This window comes from Acomys minous (assembly GCF_964271855.1).
Source record: "Acomys minous genome assembly, chromosome: 3".
Classification (NCBI taxonomy): domain Eukaryota; kingdom Metazoa; phylum Chordata; class Mammalia; order Rodentia; family Muridae; genus Acomys; species Acomys minous.
This window is the reverse complement of record NC_140485.1, coordinates 134361589-134386414: the sequence shown is the minus strand read 5'-3', so window position 1 is coordinate 134386414 and position 24826 is coordinate 134361589. Positions and strand designations below refer to the sequence as shown.

At 42.3% G+C, this 24826-nt stretch overlaps 1 protein-coding gene across 6 annotated transcripts in view; it reads right to left on the bottom strand.

Annotated features, from left to right (window-relative positions):
- The window catches only part of SCAF8 (SR-related CTD associated factor 8), a 189112-nt gene extending 166691 nt beyond the window's left edge, over positions 1-22421 (bottom strand). For 4 of the 6 annotated variants that reach the window (XR_014778138.1, XR_014778139.1, XR_014778140.1 and 1 more), the window contains exons 1-2: positions 22289-22411; positions 16740-16802 (exon numbers count right to left, since the gene is read on the bottom strand). Coding sequence is in view for 2 of the 6 variants with exons in the window: in XM_084776443.1 (XP_084632569.1) it covers positions 16740-16802; positions 22289-22318 (93 nt within the window). In the remaining 4 variants the exon portion in view is untranslated. The other 2 variants (XM_084776444.1, XM_084776445.1) reach the window with 2 other exon arrangements.
- Between the last annotated feature and the right edge of the window lie 2405 nt (positions 22422-24826).

The following is a 24826-nucleotide window of genomic DNA, read 5'->3' as shown; positions in this document are numbered from 1 at the left end:
ACATAATAGACCCCGGAAGCACTAGGATGCCGGTTTCATGAGCTGGCACAATGCTGGATGGGCCTTTCAATAGTGTAGCTACCTATGCGTCATCCTACAGAAACTAATTCTAATAAAGTTATTAGTTCATTCAGCTAAATGGGTAGAACTGTTTCTTTGGTTTGTCATCAGTGTCCTATCTGAGATAAAGTTATAGTTATACACTTCTCCTCAGGAATAGCTACACACAATGCAACTGGTGCCCAAACATGGACTAATTATAACCAAAGTGAGATAAAGAGGAGATTTTGCACAGCCCCTGCAATGAATGGTAAAACAAATAAGGCCGACCTGTCTGTGGGGGCAATCCCAATATGGCTACTTTTTCCCATATGTGGTAAAGGGCATGCCTCCTTCTTGTAGTGACAACTGTGTTCACTGTGATAAATAACAAATAGAAGAGAAGTGAAGCCATCTGAGTAAGAGCACCTTTGGGGGAAGGGGAGGATGTTCTAATAGCTATTGTATAAGCAGGCCGTAGTGGCAGTTGTATGGTCTTTGCATTGAGCCAAAAGGCATGCAACTAAGGCTCATTTTTGTCTTCAAAGAGCATACCCTGGAGAAAGGAATTACAATAAATAAAATAAAATGGATGCTATCCTATTCTCTGTATCACATCGGCCTCTAATTTAGCATTCATACAAAAGAAAATGGAAAATAAGAAAAGATGATATAAAGGCATTGGTCTGCTGTTTGTTACAGTTTGTGAGACGCTAGAGAAATACAAGTCATATCTGTCCTTAAAAACCTTTATCAGATACAAAGATTTGTAACCTAGGGAAAAATTAAACAGTGAATGAGACCATGAACTATAACAGAAGCAACTCAGAGGGGGCCACTGAGATAGCGCCTGTATGATGGTACATGTTGTATAGGCTAGCTAGCAACCAGAGTTTCATATACCCTGGATCTACATAAGGGACGCTGAAAAGTGATTCCATAAAATTGGTCTCTAACCTTCACACACCTACTGTGTCACAGGCACCCCCACCTACATATATATATATATATATATATATATATATATATATATATATATATATATATATATCAAGCACATACACATACTTAATCAGTATTTTTAAATTAAAGAGAAAAAAAAAGATACTTCTCAGGTCTGACCTGGAATATAGCATGGAAAAATCCATGACTCAGGACGTAGATGAGGGCCTTAACAATGAAGCAGCAGAGAAACTATGATGAACAAGGAATACAATCCATCTGAACTGCTTAAATTGGGAAAGACTTCTAAATTAGAAATGAGAAGAACTCCCAACTCATGTTCATGAGGTTATGGGACCCTAGACCAGTCTGAATGCCAGGGGAAGGGGACGCCCGACAACACCTAGCCATCTGTCCTTGAGACCAGGAAGCAGAGTCTGAGGAAGATGATAGAAATCAACCCAACAGACTCATACAAGCCAGAGACACTGCTATAATCTGTTAAGGTCCTGAATATGTGAGCAGGAAGCAAAACACACAGACATTACTGAGGACAATCAGGTGTATGAGAGGCAGTGTTTAACTCCAACTCACCAGGCCCTACACGTCTGCTCACAAGAGAGCTAAAAAGAAGTTACTTCAGCAGGTACCCAGCTCAATGCTGAGCCCCAAATGTATTACCCCTTTCCAAGCTCAGAGCATTAGGAAAGAGGGGGCAGATAAAATACTAGAGTCAGAGGGAAAATGGAGTGCTGGGCGGATTATTTCTTCAAATTGAAGCATCTTTCCTGGAGGAATAAGGTGATCGCCCCCAACACAAACAGAAAACTCCAGAGTCTTAAAACTTGGGGAGTATTGGGACATAGAGATAAACCATCTTACCTGGCTACCACAGTTTTAAAAGGTATTAGTATAATACACAAAAGCCTATTCATTGTACACTTCAACAGATAAAATGTATGGTGTGAATATATCTCAATAAAACTAAAAACAAATATGGGCAAATCTAAAAACAAAAATAAAGCAAGGCATGATGGTGCATACCTTTAATCCCAGGACTTGGGAGGCACAGACAGGGAGACCTCTGAGTTTGAGGCAGCCTGATCTACATGAGTTCCAGGACAGCCAGGGCTACAACAGAGAAACCCTGTCTTGAAACACACAAAAACAAAAACAATTTAAAAATTAAAAATTAAAAACAAAAAACTTTCAAAGGACTCAAAAAGCTAAGTCTCCTGAGGCCCCTCCCCCGGGTTATGCAAGCAGTCAGCAGCTGGTGGGAGAAAACAGGTGGAGCAGCCTGCAAGCTGTGGTGGACCTTCCAGTGACACAGCTCCTTTAAGTCACCATGGTCCTACAAGTGACCACAATAAGCTCAGGTCACTAAGCCACACTTGGACACAATCCTCTGCCTCTGCCTGCCTTATCTGAGGCGAACTGATCTCTGTTCCCAACTTTTTCAGAAAAGTCACACAGGAGGAGCTTTGTACGGTTTTGGTTTTTTTTTTTTTAAACAGATACCTCTCCTATGTCTCAGTTCCCATGATAAAGGGTGAGATAACTATGGTTTGAGCGGCTGTCATATTTAATGGATTTTGTCAACTAACTTCATAGTTACTTTATTTAGATCATCACCAGAATTCTCTAAACTATTCTCAAATTTTTTCTAAGAATTTTAGTTTCTTTGTAAAAAAAATATTTCAAATATAACCCAAAGCAATATAAGCTTTAGTTACTACTGAAGTAACAATTGTCTTTAAAAGGCATGTTTTATGGATTCAGGGCTAATAGGGGGTGTTAAATTCTTTGGGAATTCACCGGATTGGGCTTTCAAGGGCACAGGCTGATGATTTCCTACTTCATACTAAGAACCTTAGAAGGCAGTACTACAAAGACATTGTTTGGAGGAAGGGGTGCAGAATATGTAACAAAAGGAAAATTATTTATAATGAAATAAAAATAAACTATTATCAATATAAATAACCTTTTAAAAAGAAAGCATATCTTTTTTTCCTCTTCAAACATATTTAACTACATTTATTTGTGTGAGTGAGTATGCACATGCAAGTGGAAGTCAGAGGACAACCTGGGGGAGTTGGCTCTCTCCTAGCACACGGGTCAGATCATTTGCCTTGACAGCAAGTGGCTTTTCCCTACAGAGCCATCTCTCTGACTGACCTTTACTTTCCAGTCCAAAATACTTTTAATAGAGAAAATATGGAAAGTTTTTTTAAACATATAGAAAGAAAAACAAACTATTTATCATTTCTCAATTCATCAGTCAATCAACACCTCCTCCCCAACACAAGACACTAAACTCACAGGCTTCTGTAGGTAGACAACCGTCTACTGACTGTCTGAAGATCCAGGAAGGCACACAGTAGGATGGCAACAGCATACAGAAGAGTATGCAATATTTACATCTTTTTCTGAATAAAAAAAAATCTAAAATATTTTTTAAAGTACAAAGTATTACGAAAGGGAAATATTTATTTTCCTACAATTTGAGTATAGACCTGGTATTTAGCATGTGTGACGCCTGGCTGCACAATCCCCAGCACCAAAATTACAATAAAAGTGGCTATCAACATTATTATTACAACATAGATTTTGGTATTTATAGCTAGTCATTCTTCCTTTGGGCTATAATAAATGGTCCCAAGTGGATAATAAATAAATTAGGAATATCCTATTTTTCAAATATGGTCATTGCCTAAAGATAGCATTATAATTCTTGAATACTATTTGAAAGGAAAATATTTTAGAATCTAAGTAAGTTCAAAATTGTACTTGTAGCAAAAATAAAAGTCAATTTTACCCATAAACAAACATCTTTTTGTTTTGTTTTTTGAGACACAGTTTCTCTGTGTAGCCCTGGCTGTCCTAGAACTTACTCTATAGACCAGGCTGACCTCGAATTCAGAGATCCACCTGCCTCTGATTCACTGAGTACTGGGATTAATGGCATGTGCCACCACTGCTTGGCAACAAATATTATTTTAAAAATCATAAGCCGCCAGACACAGTGGCACATGCCTTTAATCCCAGCACTCAGGGAGACAGAGGCAGGAGGATCTCTGTGTGTTTGAGGACAGCCTAGTCTACAAAGCAAGTCCAGGGCAGACAATGGTACAAAGGGAAACTCTGTCTCGAAAAACAAAAATAAAACTATGTAAGTCCTTTCAGTCAACAAATGTGTACCTCCTTTCCAAATCTGGGAATGAGAGGGCTAAAAGTTAAAAAAAAAAAAAAAGTAAAAGTTCAGGTCAAGATAGAGTATGTCAAATACATGTGCCCTTCTCTACAGCCCCTACCTGATGGCAACTGAAAATGCTGAACTAAACAAAGCTACCTGGTGATTCAAAAGTAAAACAGCAGGCCAGTGCAGACATGAGGCTGTGTATGACAGAAGATAAATTCCAGAGTATTGGGTAGGTACGCCTCCATCAGGCTTTGAGCCCAGTGCTGGCAAAAATCAAAGAATGGTGCAACCAACAGAAGCAAAGGAACCAGTAGAAACTGGCCCTGTATCCAATTAGAAAAGCAGATAAAAGGACCCTTGGGAGATGGAAAGGAGAGAATCTTTTTCCCTCTTCTATTTCTTTTTTAACTGGTCCTTACAAGGGCTGGAAGGCAGCCCCGTTTACAACATGAACATCTAGCCAGAAGCACAGGCAAAGAAAGGGGCTTGTATTATGTAACTGTGGAGGGAGGCGGTGGTCCTATTTTATTGTTTCCCTTTATTTCACTCACAGCAGGTAACTTTTTGAATAAAAAACAGAAAAGCTCTCAAAAGAGAAGGTGGGACTCCCAGTAGAAACAGGACACTCTCCTACGCATGAACTAACAACAAAACAAAACAAAACAAAATGCTAATCCCAAAAAGACACCAACACTGGAGTCATCAAGAAATGTAAAAGAAAATGATAAATTGCCCATGTACCAGTAAATAAACCCCCATCATTGTTTGTGCAAACAGCCCTAATTAAGCGTGTGAGCCATTTAAAAAGGAGGGGGCAGGCAGGGAGTGAGTTCTCGACCAGCGTGGTCTACAAAGTCCAGGACAGCCAAGACTAACAGGGAGAGACTCTGTCTCGAGAAACCAAAAAGAAAAAAGAAAAGTAAGAAGAAAAAAAAAAAAGAGGCATGAAAGAGGACCTACTGGGAGGAGGTCGCGGTAATGGGTGAGTATGACCAAAATATATTATCTATGTGACTGAAACTGTCAAAGAAATCAACTTCTAACAAAAACTTTCCTTAAGATTGCAATTCTTTTCGGTAATGACAACATGAACCCTTGAAATAAATACACATAGAAGTTTTCAGCATAGAAAGAAACTACAAAAAAATAATAATAATAAGAGCAAAATGTTAATTTCATCCTAACAACTACAATACCTGAGAGAAGGTAGTAATATGGCACTAAATATAAGAGCCCAAAAGTTCTTCTACTGACTTCACACACTTAAAAGGTCATCATTCCACCGGGCTTGGTAGTACACTCCTTTAATCCCAGCACTCAGGAGGCAGAGGTAGGTGGACCTCTGTGAGTTTGAGGCCAGCCTGGTCTACAAAGTGAGTCCAGGACAGTCAAGGCTACACAGAGAAGCCCTATCTGAGGGAACAGTGGGGGTAAAATATACTGTTAACCCAACTAACTTAAATAATTAAAATAAGAAATAATTAACTCTGCACTGGTACTAGCACAGCCAATGAGGTCTAAAATAAGTAATCATCCTAGGAAGAACAGAAATGTATATGTTAAATAATAAATGTAAACACTTCATTATGATATTTTAAACATAACAACTAAATACAGAAACAAAAGTAGAGAAATATTCAAAAATTGTCAACTACATATAATAAGCATAAATAATTTTCTAAAAAACAAAACAAACTCTACCATTCCTCCCTCTCCCATGTCATAAAATATCAAAACCAGCTTCAAAATTATGGCAACCCTCCTACCTCTGTCCCCCAGTGATGGGATCATAGGTGTAAGCCACCAAACCCGGTCTCAACAGAAAAAAAATGAAGCGCACTGATCAATCTTCAGCAACACTGTCAGACCAAGTGACTACTTAATCAGGACAAACTAATTGTATTGTAATCCGTAGTAAGTATTTTTTAAAAGATTTATTTTTATTGCATTTGTAGGAGTGCTTTGCCTCCATGTGTATAGGTACACTGTGTGTACCTGGTGCCAGTGGAGGCCAGAAGAGGGCATTGGATCCTGTGGAACTGTGGTTGTAAGCTGGCCACATACTCTGTAAGAGCAGCCCTCCAAAATTAAGTATTTTCTGAAAGGCAATGTCATAGCCCTCAGCTATCAAAAGGTAATTAAGAAATTACAAGGATTTATTTTTGCTTTAATTACTGTCAAACAAAATGTATCAAGTGAGTCTTTGTGAACTATTTAGTTGGACATCTGTACTTGGTTTGGAAATAAAAACAATATTTTTATTTATTTGCAAGCTTGTAATAAAGTTTATTAAAAAGAAAGGAAGGATGGAAGGAAGGAAGGAAGGAAGGAAGGAAGGAAGGAAGGAAGGAATGAATTACAAGGAGCCAGTGGTGGAGGCAGCACATGTCTTTAACCCCAGCACTCAGGGCAGAGGCAGGTGGGTGGATCTCTGTGAGTTCGAGGCCCTCTGCCAATGATTCAGCAGTATCAGGACTGCTCAACCACTTTCTCCTTCAGAGGGCCTGACAGGATTGATAGTATTTGAATTTTCTTGATTTATAACGAGTAACAACTAAGTTAAAACTATTGTAGAACCACATCAAATATGCTATAGACTCATGTCTCAAACACAGTTCTTGGGGTCACAGAACTGATTTAGTTTCCAAGAACAAACTAGAAAGTATGGAGACCATTGCTTGGGACCCCAGTATGGGGAACTGAAGTAGGAAGAGAGTTCAAGGCAGCAGCACTACATGGCAAGCTCTTGTCTTAAAGGAAGAGAAAGAAAGAAAGAAAGAAAGAAAGAAAGAAAGAAAGAAAGAAAGAAAGAGGGAGGGGGAAGGAAGGGGGAGGGAAGAGACGAGAGGAGAGGAACAAATGAGGCTGGCAAGAGCACTAGCAGCTCTTCCAAAGGACCTAGGGACAATTTCCCGGACTCAAATGGCAGCTCACAGCTGTAACTCCACAGGCCCCTGACATGCAACTGATATACTGACTTACACTCAAACAAAACACCCATACACATAACAAAAATTACTAAGTAAATGCCATAAAACCATAAACAAAAGACAAAAAGACAGAAAACAAGCCTACCAGCTAGCAACCATGTAAATCTACACAGCTGAGTCCGTCCCTCGGGAAGATGACAGATTGTGGAAGCCAATACTGTGGAAGCAAGGGTGTCAGCCTATAACCAAACACATTTAACCAAAAACTTACAAGTTTGTGAATTTACTTATCAAATGACTTAATAAATTCACCTAAACATGAGTTTTATGCAATCCTTAGTAAGGCCTTAGGGCTCAAAATCCTTAACAATGAGAGTCCCTTTCTCTAAGAAAAACTGGCTGAAATTATGTTAAAATAGAACTTTCTCCCAAAACTAAGATACATGATACTTTGGGTTTGAACAAAAGCATGCCAGAAAATGCTATGGAACTTTTAAATTATTAAAAAGCTATCATTCACTGAACTCTTATCTTATTCAATCACCGTTAACATTTTCCGTATGTGTGGTAAAAAAGAACGGCCCCCATAGGCCTATAGGGCATGGCACTATTAGAAGGAATGGCCTTGTTAAAGTAGGTGCGACCTTGTTGGAGGAAGCATGTCACTGTGGGGCAAGGGCATAGTGTGACTGACAGTCTCCTTCTGCTGCCTGCCTATCCAGATGTAGAACCAGTACCACATCAGCCTGCTTGCTGCAATAACATGATGAGTGGACTAAGCTGGCCATGACAGTGCTCACGTTTAATCTCAGCTCTTGGGAGGCAGAGACAGGTGGATCTCTCTGAGTTTGAGGTCAGCTTGGTCCACAAATCAAAGGCTACAGAGAAACCCTGTCTCGAAACAAACAACAGAACAATCATGGACTAAACCCCTGACTGTAAGCTGGACCCAATTTAATGTGCCCTTTGTAAGAGTTGCTGTGGTTATCATGGTGCCTCTTCACAGCAATACAACACAAACTAAGACATGTGGGCATATTCATGAATATGAAACAAGCATGCTACATATCCTAGTGAAAACTATCTTTTATTACTGTTTAGTATTGAGTTTCTTTCCTTTTCTTTTTTGTTTTTTTTGGGTTTTTTGTTTGTTTGTTTGTTTGTTTGTTTGTTTTTGGTTTTGGGTTTTTGGAGACAGGGTTTCTCTGTGTAACCTTGGCTGTCCTGGACTTGCTTTGTAGACCAGGCTGGCCTCGAACTCACAGGGATCCACCTGCCTCTGCCTCTCAAGGGCTGGGATTAAAGGAGTGCGCCACCACCCCCAGTTTTACAATTCAGTTTCTTAAAAGCTTTGCTAGTAGGTAAAACAATAAAAAAGCTTGGTAATACAGACCAAAGTTAATATTGATCCAAAAGACTGTAATATTAAAGTCCGAATTTTTCTGTCTATTGTGAAACAATCTTGTTCAACTGTTCTCCAATTTGGAAACTATGCACAATATAATCTGGCAAATTCTTTTAAACTAAATCTCTGTAACTTTTACCTATTACTAAAATATATAAAAATATCAAGCTACTTTCCAAGACACAAAATATTCAAAATTGTACTACATGTTTACATGTTTTACCCTAAGAACTGCCTTTCTTTTATGCTTCCTTTCTAACACCAAATTCTTTTTTTTTAAATATTTTATTTAATTTTTTAAATGTATGTGCATTGGTGTGAGGGTGTCAGATCTTAGAGTTACAGACAGTTGTGAGCTGCCATGTGGGTGCTGGGAATTGAACCCGGGTCCTTTGGAAGAGCAGGCAGTGATCTTAACCACTGGGCCATCGCTCCAGCCCCCTAACACCAAATTCTATAGCTTTCCAAATCCTTTATAAAATTAATTTTCAAATGTCAACCAAGTCTGAGAAGTAGCTAACAGCTGCTGTTCTCTCTATTTTTTTAACGCATCAACTAAAACTAAGAAGAAGAAAGAAGACCACAAGCATATTCACTGAAATGACTGGTTAGGCACTTCTCTAGGGTGCCTGTCTGATCCACAGCTCTCCTGCACAACTGACACTCTGTCCCAACTTCCTTTGACAGCAACCACATTTAAAAATAAAGCGAATCCAGGGCAGCCAAGGCTACACAGAGAAACTCTGTCTCGAAAAACAAAAAAACAAACAAACAAAAAAAATCCATCCTGGCCAGGGGCAGTGGCGCAGGCCTTTAATCCCAGCACTCAGGAGGCAGAGGGAGGTGGATCCCTGTGAGTTCGAGGCCAGCCTGGTCTACAAAGTGAGTCCAGGACAGCCAAGGCTACACAGAGAAATCCTGTCTCAAAAAACCAAGCAAAAGATAAACAAATCCATCCTGGGCAGGTGTGCTAATACACATAGCTTTAAGTCCAGCATTCAGAAGGCAGAGGCAAGTGAATCTCTTGAGTTTGAGGCCAACCTGGTCTATACAAGTTCCAGGGCAGCCTAAGAAAACACAGTAAAACCCTGTCTTAACAACAACAGCAAGAACAACAACAAAACCCATTCCATAAAACTGAGAACAGTGGATTATATAAATGTGTAAATGCAGCTAGGCATGGTGGCTCACAAATCCCTGCACAGGGTGCTGATGCAGCAGGACAGCTGAGTTCCAGCCTGACTAGAGACAAACAAATGTGACTAAGAAACAAGGTGGGGGAAGGAGCTATTAATTTGTTCTAATTTGGCTACTTGTACATATGTATCCTGAATAAAGAATGACCCCTCATCCTCAAATCTCCTGAATGGCATCTTTTGAAAGTCAAGTTCATGCAAAGAACTAAACAAGGGAGCCAAAATCAAAACCACAAACTTCAATTATGCCTATAGCCACAAACACACAACACAATGGTATTCAGCTAGCATATCATAAAATCAAGGGTAAAAATCATCCTTCATAAGATAATGCAAAATATGTAAGTACACAGGTAGTTACATAAAAATCTTCAGCTTACAATTTCCCAATGACTTAAACAATCCATCTTTCTTTGAGGTCTTTCTAGTCTTGTGGTAGCATCGAAATGAAAAGACTAGACTGGCTGGGCATGATGGCTCAATGCCTTTAATCCCAGCACTCAGGAGGTAGAGGCAGGTGGATTACTGTGAGGTCAAGGCCAGCCTGGTCTAGAGTTCAGGACAGCCAAGATAACACAGAGAAACCCTGTCTTGAAAAACCAAAAAAAGATAAGACTTTTTACTTTTTCTTAGTTTGAGAAATGGCAGTAACAGTAAATTGACCAAGATAAGGGAATCATTCATTTATTAAAAAGGTTCCTGACAGCAAATCCTCATAACTGCATTAGCTACAATCTCTCAAATGAGTAAGCTTTATTTCCAAGAATACAATAGTTTAATTTCTTGCTCATAAAAGAACTGTAACATTACATAAAATGCTCAATAAAGGATAGTGGCTGCCTTAATGCTAATGTCCTAATAAACTGCCACTAGTGCAATTTACATTTTTAATTTTTTTCATAGACCTTCTAATATACTACCTAAGAGGGTTAGTTTGTTTGTTTTTATTTTGGGGGTACAGGGTTTGTCTGTGTAGTCCTGACTGTCTTGGAACTCTCTATGTAGACCAAGCCAGTCTCCAACTCAGAACCCAGCTGCCTCTGCCTCCGAATGCTGAGAGATGTACACTACCATAACTGGTTACTACTTAAGTTTTAATCACGTAAGACTGCGAGCTTGGTGTGGTGGTTCACTGTAATTCCACCATTCACAAGACTGCGGCAAAAAAGACAAGTTTAAGGACATTATTTTTACTCTTATTGAGGAATGCGATCCCCCAAGTTACCTCTCTCTTGAACTTCTTGTTCACTGTGAGTTGCTTGTTCACCTTGGTACTATAGCAATGCTGATGCAGTCACTAGGATACAGTAAGCACTCTTCAGCTTTGTGGACCTCAAGCATTGCTACAGAAAAAATATGCCGACTCCTCAGACTATGGATCCACTCAGGAGAAAGTAACCATCCCTCAACATGTATTTTCTCATAGCTATCAAGAGAATCTACACTATTGAAAAAGGGCCTTCCGCTGGGCGCCAGTGGGGCACCCCTGTAATCCCAGCACTCGGGAGGCAGAGGCAGGTGGATCGCTGTGAGTTCCAGGCCAGCCTGGTCTACAAAGTGAATCCAGGACAGCAAAGACTGCACAGAGAAACCCTGGGGGGGTGGGGAAGGTGGGGGCAGAACCTTCCTTCTAGCTATGGTTGTTTCAACACTTAACTAAATTTTACAATGCTACTTTGAAGGATACTAAATAAATGGTTTGTTGTCACAATCAATCCTGATACTGAAGCTATGAAAAACTTAGCAGTGGCCAGGCGGCCTGTACCCCTTTATCGGCAGTGCCTGGAGGGAAGCAGTCCATGTCGAGTGGAGGCCAGCCTGTTCTACAAAGTTCCAGGGCTTCCAAAGCCACAGAAAAACCCTGTCTCAAAAAAGAGAAAATAAAGATGACAAAAACTAGTTTACCTTTAATGACTTGAATTAAAAAAAAAAAAAAAGCAAAAATGAAATACAAGAAAAAAACCAGAACCTAGTTATATTCCAAATGAATACATTAAAAGAAGACAAAATTGGGGCTGGAGAGATGGTTTAGTGGTTAAGAGCACTGCCTGCTCTTCCAGAGGTCCTGAGTTCCGTTCCCAGCACCCACATGGTGGTCACAGCCATCTATGATGGGATCTGATGCTCTCTTCTGGCATGGGTCATATATGCACACAAAACACTTGTACATAAATAAATTTTAAAAAATTTTAAAAGAGGAAAAAAGCCTAACCAATAAATTTTGTATTTGATATTTTAATTGTATGTTCTCAGACTAAACAGAACAAGTATTAAATATTAAGTCTTAGCTAGTACAGGTATGCACAGAAATAAGCATTAGCCCTGGAACGACTTCTATGTATGTTAGGACTGAGTGAATTATAAGCAAACTGTAGGTCAGTTCCCAACCTGGGGATAGCATATCAGATATTTACATTATAACTGATAACAGTAGCAAAATTACAATTATGAAGTGGCAACAAAAATAATTTTATGGTTGGAGGTCATATTCCAAAAACTGATTAGCACTTGTCAAGGTGCCCAAGGTCAGCTTGAAGAATTAAAGCTGGCCATGGAAGATTTTTAAAGACTAATGAATAAAAAAGAATCCATGAGTTTGCAACAATACACACAATTATATTCACGCATAAACTACGAGAAAGGAAAGTTCTCACAAATGCAAAGAAATACAGGCAATAGCAGACAATAGCTTGGTGACTATACTAGTACTAAATGACCCAGGCAAGAAACGAACCTATGCTAAAAACAAGTGAGCAAATTTTGAGTGACATTTTTTAAGGATTTGTTTATTTATTATGTATATACAGTGCACATTAGATCATATTATAGATGGTTGTGAGCCACCATGTGGTTGCTAGGAATTGAACTCAGGACCTCTGGAAGAGCAGTCAGTGCTCTTACCACTGAGCCATCTCTCCAGCCTGACATTTTTTATATTTTTATCAAGATCTCTCCAATAAGAGAAAAAAAGGCAGAGAAAGCACAGAAACCTGTAACCAAAGCCATCATTCATGCTAACCACCCAGATCCTGTCAAAGACACATACATGAAACTACAGAGCAGAGAAGTCAATATGGAGAGAGTTCTACACTGCCCTGTCACCAAACACTATCACTTCAAGCTCATAGAAAAAAGGAGTAACTGTTCCAAATTAAAGGAGGTGAGACAATCCTTAAGGTGTGATGTAGAAATCATTCTACAAGGAAGACGGTAAGTACAATATACAGTGAAACTTGGAAAAGATCTTCAACAATATTTATATCAATGTCAACTTCTCAAAGCAGAATACTGTATTTTGATTAAGCAATTATGATTTTAAAAGAAAATAAACACCTTTTCAGAGGTAACTGGCACTCTGAATTGGAACTTACTCTCAAGATATTCACAAAAAAGTCTGTGTTCATGTATTATGAAAAGAAACAGAGAAAGTAAATGTGTTTAACACAAAGACCCTGGCGCTCGAGAGATGGCTGGGCAGCTGAGAGCACTGTCCTCCTTGCAGAGGACTAAGATTCAGTCTTCAGCATCACACTAGGTCTGACAGCCATCCCTAACTCTACTCCCAGGGGATCCAGCACTCTCTTCTGTCAGGTACCTACTCGATGCACATACAGATAGGCAAAACACTCAGATACATGAAATAATAAACTTTTAAAAAAAGAATCTGGGTAGAGTTTGTACCTAAACTTTTGCTCTTGCCATTTTTCTACAAGGATGTTTCAAATAATTAAGAGAAGGTGAAAGCTATTATCCGGACTCGATGCCAATTAAGTTACTAAAAAATTAATCACTGGACCTCCTTTACAAAAGGCAAGGAAAAAGCCTGGAGAGGGTCTTGCAATCTGCCACCATAGCGCCCTAGGGTCAGGCTGTTGGCGAGTTTGGACTCACTTCTGGCAGCTACGACTTCACCAGAGTCGAGCAGAACCTGTGGGCGGTGGCTACTGGCAGCCAAGGATCTAAAGTTACAGGCCTACGACCTGACCTGGCTGGCCTGCAGATTTACAGATTTCTGAGAGGTGCTTTGTCTTTCTTCAGAAATGATCAAGTTCATGAAACCCAGGAAGGCAGTGCTAGTCATCCTGGCTAGATGCTACTCCAGACACAAAGCCATCATCATGAAGAACACTGAAGATGGCACCTCAGGCAGCCCTAATAGGTGTGCTCCAGTAGCTGGAATTGGTCAATTCTATGCTCAAAAAGTGACAGGTACCATGGGCAAGAAGAAAATCATCAAGCTATCAACAATCAAGTCCTTTGTGAACGTTTCTAACTACAATCACTTCATGCCCACAAGGTACTCTGTGGATGTATCTTCTTGAACAAAACTGTTGTCCAAAAAAAAAAGTCTCAGCTCTGAAACACAAGACGAGGTGGGAGGCCAAGGTCAAGGTTGAGGAAGGATACAAGAAAAAAAAAAAGGTTTTCTAAATAAAAGCTTTACTTTTAGGTCTACTTTTTGTTTCCATCATTAAAAATGTTTTAAACAAAAGCAAAAAAAGACAAAAAAGCAAGGAAATCTGTACAGGGCTAAATCTCACCGTTCTGCTCCTCCTGTTCAATACCTACAGCACCCACCCTCTCAACCGCTCACAAGTTCTAACACGTGGCTGAACCGTGGTAACTGTCATGGAGGAGGAAAGTTTTTAACACAATAAACACAAATGGCCCCCTGTATCTGTGGCTCCTGCATCCATGAGTTCACCCAACCACAAGTCAAAAATAACCAGAAAAAAACTGCACTGAATAGGTGTTGACTTTTTCTTATTTCCTAAACAATCGGGTGCACCAAATCTTCACACAGTGTTTACACTGACTGGGTATCCGAAGTAACTGAGAGATAACTGCAAATGTATAGAAGCATGAGAAGAGGCTACAGCAAATCACATGCCTTTTTCTGTAAGAGACCTGAACACCCAAGAACGTGGGTGTCTGCAAGGGTACAGAGGGTGTTGTCCCTTGGACATCCAAGGAGGACGCATATAAAAGTCACTCGTTTTTATAGAAGTACTAAAAGAAAATGTACGCTAGACATTTCCCATCAAAGTGAACAGCTATTACAAAGATAATTCAATATATAAACGTTTTTGTCTGCAGAAATTTTATTTGAATTCAAGATTTATGTTAAAAAGAGAAAAGATTTTTTTTTAATTACTTGGTGGTTGACAACAGAGCTTAGTGATAAAGAGCTTACCATACCTGAGGCACTAGGCCCAGTCCACAGAAACAAATAAAAACTTAGGAGAGTGTTGTTTACTAATACTTGAATTACTTTGATTAATTCAAACAATGTGTCAACTTTATGACATCAGGACAAACTTACTGAATGAAAGAAAGCCATAAGCCAGTTTGGAGCAACCTTCACAGCCTCACTATGAACAGTCTGCATCACCCGCAGACTACATACACTAATATGTTTGACTTCAACTGTTTTAGGAGCTCTAAGGAACACACCCAAATCAGAACGTGTTAAAACAAAGGTACCAAGTTTTTTCCATACTTAGACCAAGGAAAAGATTTTAAATAAAAATCGTATCTGTTACTTTCCCAAAACTTAAGACTTTTCGTTGCAAGTTAACAGAAGCCACACATGCAGTGACTCTATCTCAGTTGCAGGTGGGGTGACCCTTAGAGCTGCATCTTATGCATGATACTTGTGATTCCAAAAAAATGAAAAGTTTAGCTGGGCGTGGTGGTGCATGCCTTTAATCCCAGCACTTGGGAGGCAGAGGCAGGGGGATCACTTTGAGTTCGAGGCCAGCCTGGTCTACAGAGCGAGTCCAGGACAGCCAGAGCTACACAGAGAAACCCTATTTCAAAACCCTGCCCCACTCCCCAAAAGAAAAAGAACGAAAAGTTTTAGAATAAAATTCAACAGTACTGTCTGGGAAGCCTGCCATCTCCCTACTTAGTCCACTGTGAGCACCACAGGAGGAGGCGTCCTGGCTCAGGGAGAGGACACTTGGACTGACCAGCCAGCAGAACTGGGCCTGGAGAGAAGAGTTCCAACAGATCCCAGCTTGAGGAAGAATGCTGGAACCAAGGGCTGAGGAAAGAAGGGCGACAAGAACATAACCCAAGGGGAGACGATGGCCTTTTGCTCATCTCATTTATCACTATATCCAAGAAGATAGAAATTTTCCTGGTGTATAATAAGCATGCTCTAAGAAACTAACAACAGGATCAAACAATGAAATCCTAGACCTTTCAAATCAACCTATAAAAGTGACAAATCACTTAAGTTGCAGATTTCAAAAACTTTCTTGCTGTGCACTCCCTTGTCAGTTAGGGCTATCTATAAAGAACATAAGCAGTCTATTTGTCACTCTTAATAAAGAAGGTAATGGCAAAGCCTGTGCTATTATTTCTTGACCCACAGTGGGTACACTTACTAGCCCATTCCTACATCTTAATTTGGTTTTATCAGTACTTATGGTGTGGAATGATAAAGATGAAGTAAGTGCATAAAACCTGAATCACAAAGAGCAGACAGCAGGTCTACCATCCTTGAGACAGATCTTGTACGCAGGCACAGGCCACAGACATCGCTCCAGCCCTGACTTCCTTATACTCATCTGAGCCATACTGCACCCCTCTAGTAAGAAACATCAAATCTGATCTAGTTTGTTTCTCCACACCTATAGCATACCTCGCCACACCTCACTCATTTATTTGCAAACATTAAATTATGAGGTCTGTAAGTAGCTGATTATTAATTAAAATTATGTTATCAAAAATGTAGTGAAATTATGTAGAACAGAATGCAAGCAAATTCAAACATGACATATGTCACTATTAAGCCCAGTAACTTTTCCTTCCCCATTTTTGAAAAAATACCAACATTTGTTATAAAACAATTAAGTTTTACTCCCTATATGATCATTATAAGATTACTAACATGTTGTAAGTGGCAAACTCCATCTGCTCCCCAAGTACTACCGTGCAAGCAATACAGAATTTCACTACCAAGACATAACCCTGCATTTCCCAGAGAGCCTGCCTTATGTGGGTCATAGTCATCTTACTATGCTTCTTGTGTCCATGCTGCTGGAACAGCAGTCTGTACAAGCAGGAGAAGAGGCACAATCCTGAGAGAGAGGAGTAGAGAAAGACATTGAGAAAACAAGAACAGACAACACGAGCTCACTGAAGACTGTGAGCTCAGCCAGTGTTCAAGGTCACGGTTGCTCACATTTTTGTCATACTACTATGAGTTAAAAAACTGTCCATTAACAGCAAATCTGGCCCTAGAAAGTGGTATCTGAAATCACATATGGAAGTAATAAAGTCATCATTAACTCTAAATTACCTATTGCAAATGATCATAAAATATAACTGTGCAGGTGAGCGGAGATAGACAAGTCTCTTAAATATCAACAGAACTACTCTAGCAAATTCAATGCTAGTCTAGAACGCCATGGTTTAATACTGTATGGACTTCAATAGTGACAGGTTGAAATTATATATACTCAAATCATGCAGTATCAAAATCTATTCAATCTGAGTCACTCTAATAGTCTAAGTTTGTATTGCTGTGGGTAAGAAAAGAACTTATTGTATACTCATTTTAAAGCAGTAAATCCAAAACAGCTTGAACACAATTACTGCCCAACATAAAACTTGTGTCTGTCCTAACTGAAACCCATACTTAAGGAAAATTAAAACAAAAATTAAGAGTTCTGACTTAAAATCTTTCACCTAAACTATATTTATACAATGCCCCTACAAATTACCTTTAAAGCAATGCTTAGGCATACTCAGCCCTCATAAACATAACTGTATTCAACTAGTCAAAGACTCTTCCCATTAACAAAATACCCAAGTTAAATAAAAGAAAATCACTTAAAAGCACATGTCCAGAAATGTTACCTAGTAAACCGTCACTCAGTCACTCACTTAAGGCAGCTACTGTGGGCTCTACACTATATTCTAATGAAGTGCTGTGCAATGCTGTCACTGTTCTTACTGAGCTTGTAACCTGGGGAAAGACTAGGCACTTTAAAGTCGAGTCCTCATTAGGAGGCAAAGAACAAAGTCTTGTAAGACTGTTTAATGAGACCTAAATCCATGATTTTCAATCAAGATTATGTTACTCCTCTCTTAAGGGATAACTGATAATGCCTAAACACAGAGGTGGATGCCACCAACCAGGAGGGTGCTACACAGTATCTCCGGTGTGAAAGCAGGGATGCTTTTAACCTACACTCCGAGTGTTGCTCATAGCAAAGAGTTATGCAGCCCCAAATACCAGCAGCACAAAGTCAGGAGCAATCTATACTGCTGACCCGGAAGGAGGGTCTTCCTTAATTTAAAGCACTCAGTATGTTCCACCTTTAAGTAAGCTTCGACAATGTAGGAAGAAAAATACAGCCTAATACTATTAACCAAAGTTCCCTTAAAAAACAAGAGAAAAGGATGACACAGCCCTGAAAGATGAAAACCAAAGAGAAATGTTCTACAAATGCTTCACATAAATATTTTTCCTGAGCCATAAAGCAAAAATTTACAAACCCAAAACAAATTTCGCACGTTATTTTTCCTTTTCATTTGTCTCAACCAACCCATGGCTACTAGTTCTTGATGGGAAGGTTCAAAGATGTTCTGTACTTATACAAATCGCCCACTCTGGATACGACACTGGAAGGTGCACTGGGCAGCAGAGTGGCTCGTGAAAGTGTGTGTGCCCTAGAATGGTTCAGAGTCAGCCATCCAACAACAAAAGGATGCCAAGGACAAACCTCACAGATGTGGGTACCCTAACAAGGACAACCAGGGCCAGGCAAGCTGCACAGGCCTGTGACCAGAGGCAAGAGGATTGCTCCAAATTCTAGACTAGCCTCCTCTACACAGAGCTCCAGGGCGGCCAAGACTGCCAGTATTCTATCTCAAAAACAGATTGGCCAGTTTTTAGAAAGCTGATAGAAGAACCTTTTCAGAATGTAGAAAGTGAGGCAAATCCAAGAATTAAACTGCAACGAATTTTCTAGTATATCTTAAACCCGTAAACTCCATCCTACCTTATACTCAGCCTAGCGAGAGAAATGAAGCGTCTCATGGGCAAGTGGTCTACACTAATGTAATCAGCTATAAGAACAATCTACACATTTTATTATGTTAAAGATTTACTTTCAATTTTTTAATGTGTGAAAAATATATTAGGGATTTTTAAAAATTCTTAAATGACTCCAATACCCAAGTAAAATTCACCTCCTCTGATTTTGTCCAGGCATAACCACTGTTAACTCACTCTTACACTTTTCAAGTATTACCTTAAAAAGATTGAGTTTTAAAATTTCTTCTCCAATTGCACTGAAATTTCCTAAAGAAGGCATCATATCATGTAAAGCCACTGCCTGAGAGGAAGAGCCCTATTGGCATGGCATCCAGGCACAGCTGAGCACAGCATGGACAGCAGCTCACGAGAAGATGCTCCCAAGGAAGACTCCAGGTGGCCCCACATGGTCCACACGTTAGGCTGCCCTTTGTACTACAGAGAACTCCAAGTCACTCTAAGAAGTGCCTGCTTGGAACAGCAGCAAGTACCTCATGATGACTAACTCCATGTTTACTTTAGCTTTCATCCTGAGGGAGTCTTCTGAAGTAAGGACAAACTTTCTCTCACTGTATCAGAATTATCAACAGCCGTGGGATTACCTCTCACTCAACTCTGGATAATGACAATATCTTCAAAATAGTAATCTCTAAGTGGAAGGACAGAGAACTCCTTTGAGAAATTAGAAGGAAGTTGATAGATGATTCAAGACTGAAATTTTACGGACTTTAAATAAAGAAATATGTATTCTCAGGTTCACAATCTCTAGCATGTAATTCCCAAGCTAATGTTTTCTGCTAAATAGAACACTTAGCAGAAATTCAGAGCAACTGCCCCGTCTCAACCTCCTAGGTGCTGGAATTACATGTGTGTACCAGGACACCCAACTCCATATTTTAAGTATTTGAAGGTTTAAAGATGTCTTGCTAACAAGCAGTAATGACAATCCTTTGAGCTAGCCAGGAGTGAGGTGTCACACACCTGCAATCCCAGCACTTGGGAAGCTGAAACAACAGCAAGACCTTGTCTCAACAATACTAATAATAGTTATGATTACCATGAGCTAAATTGTGATGCTTAAAAGCCAATTCACTGTTAGCACTTGAAAACGTGATTTCCTCCCAAGCCTGTAATTTAGACTCCTCATTTTCTGTACTTTGCAAAACGCAACTGAACACAACAATAATGAATGAGCTGCTCCAGCGCTCGACTGCAGTGACAAAACATGCACCACAGCAGCCGCAAATGCAGAATGTTATGATCAATTTCATCTTTTCTAAATTAGTAAGGCTATGCATTTTGTGCTTAAACAAAAGTATACAGGACCAAGCCTGGTGCAAGCCTATATAATCCTCCTTTCAGAGAAGCTGGGGAAGGAGACCCACGGAATAAATACAAGTCCTGTCTGGACCACAGAGTGAGCTCAAGTGTTACCAGCCTAGGTAAGCTAAGTGGGGACTTCTCTCAAAATACCAAGAGGGCTGTGATACTGCAGTAGGTAGGGGAATCCTTGCCTAGTGTGTAACAGGCCCTACGTTCAATTTCCAGCCTCAACTCCAAGTCCATCCTCTTAGCCCCACTTTAAAATGAAGTTTACATCATATCAAGATAGAAAGGAAAAGATTTAAGTTCTTTGAGATCGTTGGGGGAAAGGAAGGAACTGGACAGGGGTGCTGCACACTCAAACTGGACCTCAACACTCTGCTCCAGGGGACACAAAATAAGAGGTAGCACACCCAAATAGGGGTGTGACCAGCAGGCCTCTAAACCTCTGAACTAAAAGGGACAGTCCACCTCCATTCCTTCTCCACACAGCTCTGGTGGCCTCAGAACTAACACTTGTTTTCACCTATCATTGTGGAGAGAGGAAGGCCGAAACATAAGGGATCTTCTAAACAATTCACCATGATGGAAGGGGGCTAGATCAGTAATTTAGAAACAGGAGAGAGGATCTGTTATATCCCTGGCTGTCCTGGAACTCAGTAAGTAGACCAGGCTGGCCTTGAACTCTCAGAAATCCATCTGTCCCTCTGAGTACTGGCATCAAACGCATGTCCTAATAGTCCTGGGTTGGATGGGATGTTTTTCTGTAACTAAAGAACTTAAGTTATGGTGCTGGATGCAGAAAAAAAAAAACTGAAGTGTCGTCTGTTTTCCTACATGGTTACAAAATATTAAAAATGGCTAATTACAGTATCACTAAATTCCTTTTATTCTATATCCTAAAAATACATTGTTAGGTGGGAGTATTAAGTTTTAAACAAGGGGATAACTGTCCATATTATCAGTTATAAATTCACAAGATTTCCAAATGCATTGCCCTCAATATCAGGAAGTTCACCACTATTTCAAGTAATAGGCATATACAAGTGGCGTGAACTTTAACTTTTAAGCCTTTTGCAGCATCTTTCGATGCTACCTTAAACAAAACAAAACAAAAATTGCAGAAAGGCATTTAAAAGCACTGTCTCATTTGGACATCCATAAATGCTATTTTAAAAACCAATGTACTCACGACATTAGTAGTCAAATTACTGAGTAGAGCATTAGAACTTCCAAATCAAAAGTTCTGAAAAGTATGCTAATTAGTCAGCATACATTTAAATATTTCCTAAGCGGTACAAAGAGGACAAGGATAATGCTGACTGAATCGGTATTTGCTACATTTAATGTTCGACTTGATAATATTCCCTAAAAAGAAATTGAATTTATTTTTTCGAAGCCTATCTTCCAATTAGATCGGCAAATTCAGCAAACAGTGAACATTGGTCACCTGCATTTAAAAAAGAAAAAAGAAAAAAAAAATCTGCTTGGCCTGACACGTGAATGAGCCCGTGGCAAATGATTCTCCCATCGTCTTCTCTCCTGGGTGCACAATGTCTCCCTAGCAATTATGTCTTTTTCCCTGACTGAAAATCAGAAGGGCAAGTAGAAATAGAAAAATAAATAAATAAAAAATAAAAGAGGGAGGGAAGGGGCATTAAAATTTTTATTTAAAAAAATCGCAGAATAATGTTACCTCCCTACCAACCATCCAATTAGCTAGATCCCTAGCTGGCAAGTCACCTAGTCAACAGAACCTCAATAATAAACACTACGTGTAACGTGACCACGGAGCACCACCCCGTGGGTCCTCTCCAGGGCCCCGCACCCGTGTGTCAGCTTCCTCAGTCACCGGGGAGGACCTGCGGACTGATGTCCTGCCAACAGTTCAGACCCTGCAAAAAGCAACGGGCTGAGGGTGGGCTGGCCAGGCCTCGGTGGAACCCACCCGGGAGCTTGGCGCGGCCGCCCCGGGAACCCGGCCGCCCTCCGGCCCTCCCTCCAGCCCTGCCCGGCCCGGGGAGGGGGGCGCGGGCCGTTCCCCTTCTTCCCCCACGACCCCACCCCCCGCGACCGCCCCCCACGGCCGCGCCGTCGCCCCACCCGTGGGGTGCGGGGGGAAGCTGCGGCGCGCGCCCTAGCTCGGCACGCGAGCCCGGGGGCCCCGGCCTGGCGGGAGGGCCGGGCTGCGGTACGCACCTCGCTGTTGAAGGTCTTCACGGCCTCCATGTTGTCTGCGCAGAGAGGCCCCGCGGGCCGGCGAAGGAAGAGGCGGCGGCCGGCGCGTTGCGTGCGGGCGGGAGGGCGGGCGGCGGGCCCGGGAGGCCGCGGAGCACGGCGGAGCTGGCGACGCTCCTCAGCGCCGGCGAGGCCCCGGCATGGCCGCGGGGCGGGCGCAGCGAGCAGGACGGAGGCCGCCGGGGCGGGTCGGCGGCGGGGGAGGGGCTGGCGCGGCGCCTTCTCTTGCTTCTCCGCCCCGCTCGGCCGCGGCCTCCACACTCAGGCTCCGGTCCCCTCCACTCTCCACCCCCTTCTCCTCCTTCCTCTTCCTCCCACGGGCTCCTGTGTCACCTCCCCGCCGCCTAGGCCCGCGGGAACCTGCAGCGCACAGCGAAGACACAGGAGGAAGCGCTGACCGCGGCGGCTGCGGCATCCAATATGGCCGACCACCGCGGTCGGGCCGCGCACTCCGAGTCGGCGGCGCCGGCCAGCGCGCCCCCTGGCGACCGGGCCGCGCGAGGCCCGAGGAGGCGCCAGACCATCGAGACGGCGCCGGCCAGAGCGGTCGGGATCGCTGCGGCGGGAGCGGGACCCGGCACCGGGCTGCCCGCGTCCCCGGTCTCGGGAGCGAGCGCTGCGGCGGGGACGGAGGAACTCGGGGTGGCGGGTCCCGCGGATGAGCGCTGCTCTGTGGAGAACCTCAGAGTGCGGGGGGGGGGGGGGGGAGAGAGAGACCGAATGCAGGAAACCACAGCCTCTCGGTTGCCGTTCCCCAGTGGGATGGCGTCGGCCGCGGGGTTGGGGTGCCTTTGGGAACTTTAGTGGGTGTTAAGAGTCCTCGTCGCCGCCGTGTGCCCGGGAGAGCGTGCTGGCGGCGGGGAGCAAACCCTCCACACAAAAGCCGGCTCGGGACGCGAGCAGCAGCCCTGCGGGAAATGCTGGCTGTGCCAACCCGGCCCGAGCACCTCGGAGGCGGGAAGGAACCCAGAACGCCCCGTTGGGACGTGGAAATGCCACCCCCCTTTTTTTTTTTTAAGAAACAGGTTATTCTCAAGGAATTCTGGCCCAGATTATCGGAGCAGAGGATGCTTGCGGATTCTAGGATGGAGACGTGCTACTGGTGAAGCGCCTTCGTGCTTGTTTGAAGTTGCGGGGGGTGGTTGCTGTTCCCACCGAACATTTCCACACATGATGCCACCTTTGCTGAAAGTCGTTTGCCATCGCTCCTCCCGAATTCATGCAGAAGGAACAGGGAGGGGGTGGGCGGGAACTGCTCTAAAGCATCTCCTCTGCTCTAGGAAACATAAGGCGAGTTCCTCCCTGACGTTTTAGAGTCCCGCTCCCATTTCTTTTTTTCACCTGCCATCTCAAGTGCAGACCAACAGCTCCACTGCCTCCAGTGCTCACGAGCCGCTGTCACCACGCAGCTTGCATTCTTCTCGACAGTGGCCAAAATGATCTCTTTTGGACATATCGCTAAAGTCCTCAAGTGGTGTGAAGGCCCTGCTACCCCCAGCACATGCCGCTCTCCCACACGGTTGGCAACATATGATAGCATTTGCCTACCTAAGAGACTTGTATGTGCCTCCTCCCCTTAGCAGTTGGCTGTTCATGGTTCGTTGGTTGGTTGGTTTTGGATCCTTCAAAAGGTCTCTGACCATGCCGTGCTGGCACTTGAGGTTCACATTCGGCCCTATACAAGCCGTCGCAAGAGTTCCCACGTTAGGCCATATATACTAGGTCACACATAGAACAAGTGTGACCGGGATACACAGGTCAAGCTATTAAAATGCAGTATAAACCACGGAGCCAAACCAGTTAAGGTGCTGTGCAATCCGGTTTAAGAAGGATTCCACATCCAGGAAAATACCACGGGACTTTGAAGGGAAGAGGGCACAGGGGAGCCTCGTGCTGAACAGATGAGACAATAAAGCAAGGGGGGAGGAAAAACTTAGAAAAATCTAGAGTCTTGGGTTCTGGACCATTTACAAGGTTTGTGTACAGCCGCACCTCCAGAGTGTAAAAGCTTCAGCACTCATGCACCATTATATCTGTGTATTTTTATGTACAGACTTCAAGTAAGGATTGTAATTCCCAATTTAAAAAAAAAAGCCGGTGTGAGCCTGCTTAAGCATAAAAATTCCCTGTGCACAGTGTTTGGGTGTGAGGAAGGTTGTTTTTTGAGACAGGGTTTCTCTAGGTAGCCCTGGCTGTCCTGGAACTCACTCTGAAGACCAGGCTGACCTCAAACTCAGAGACTGACCTGCTTCTGACTCCCAACTGCTGGGATTAAAGCCATGAGCCACCCAAATGAGGGTGCGATGCCCTCCTCTCCTCCTTTGTCCCTCTCCACATAGGGCAGACGAGAGCTGGCCCTGAGTCAGGAGTCATGAGAGTGGGAGAACTGGCTCTGCCCCTTGATGGCTGTGGCATTGGATGGGCCAGTCGGGGCAGGGCCTGAGAGCTTGCCCTAGTGGTGTGGGTGTGCAAGCTGGCAGGCTGACTATCAGAGATGCC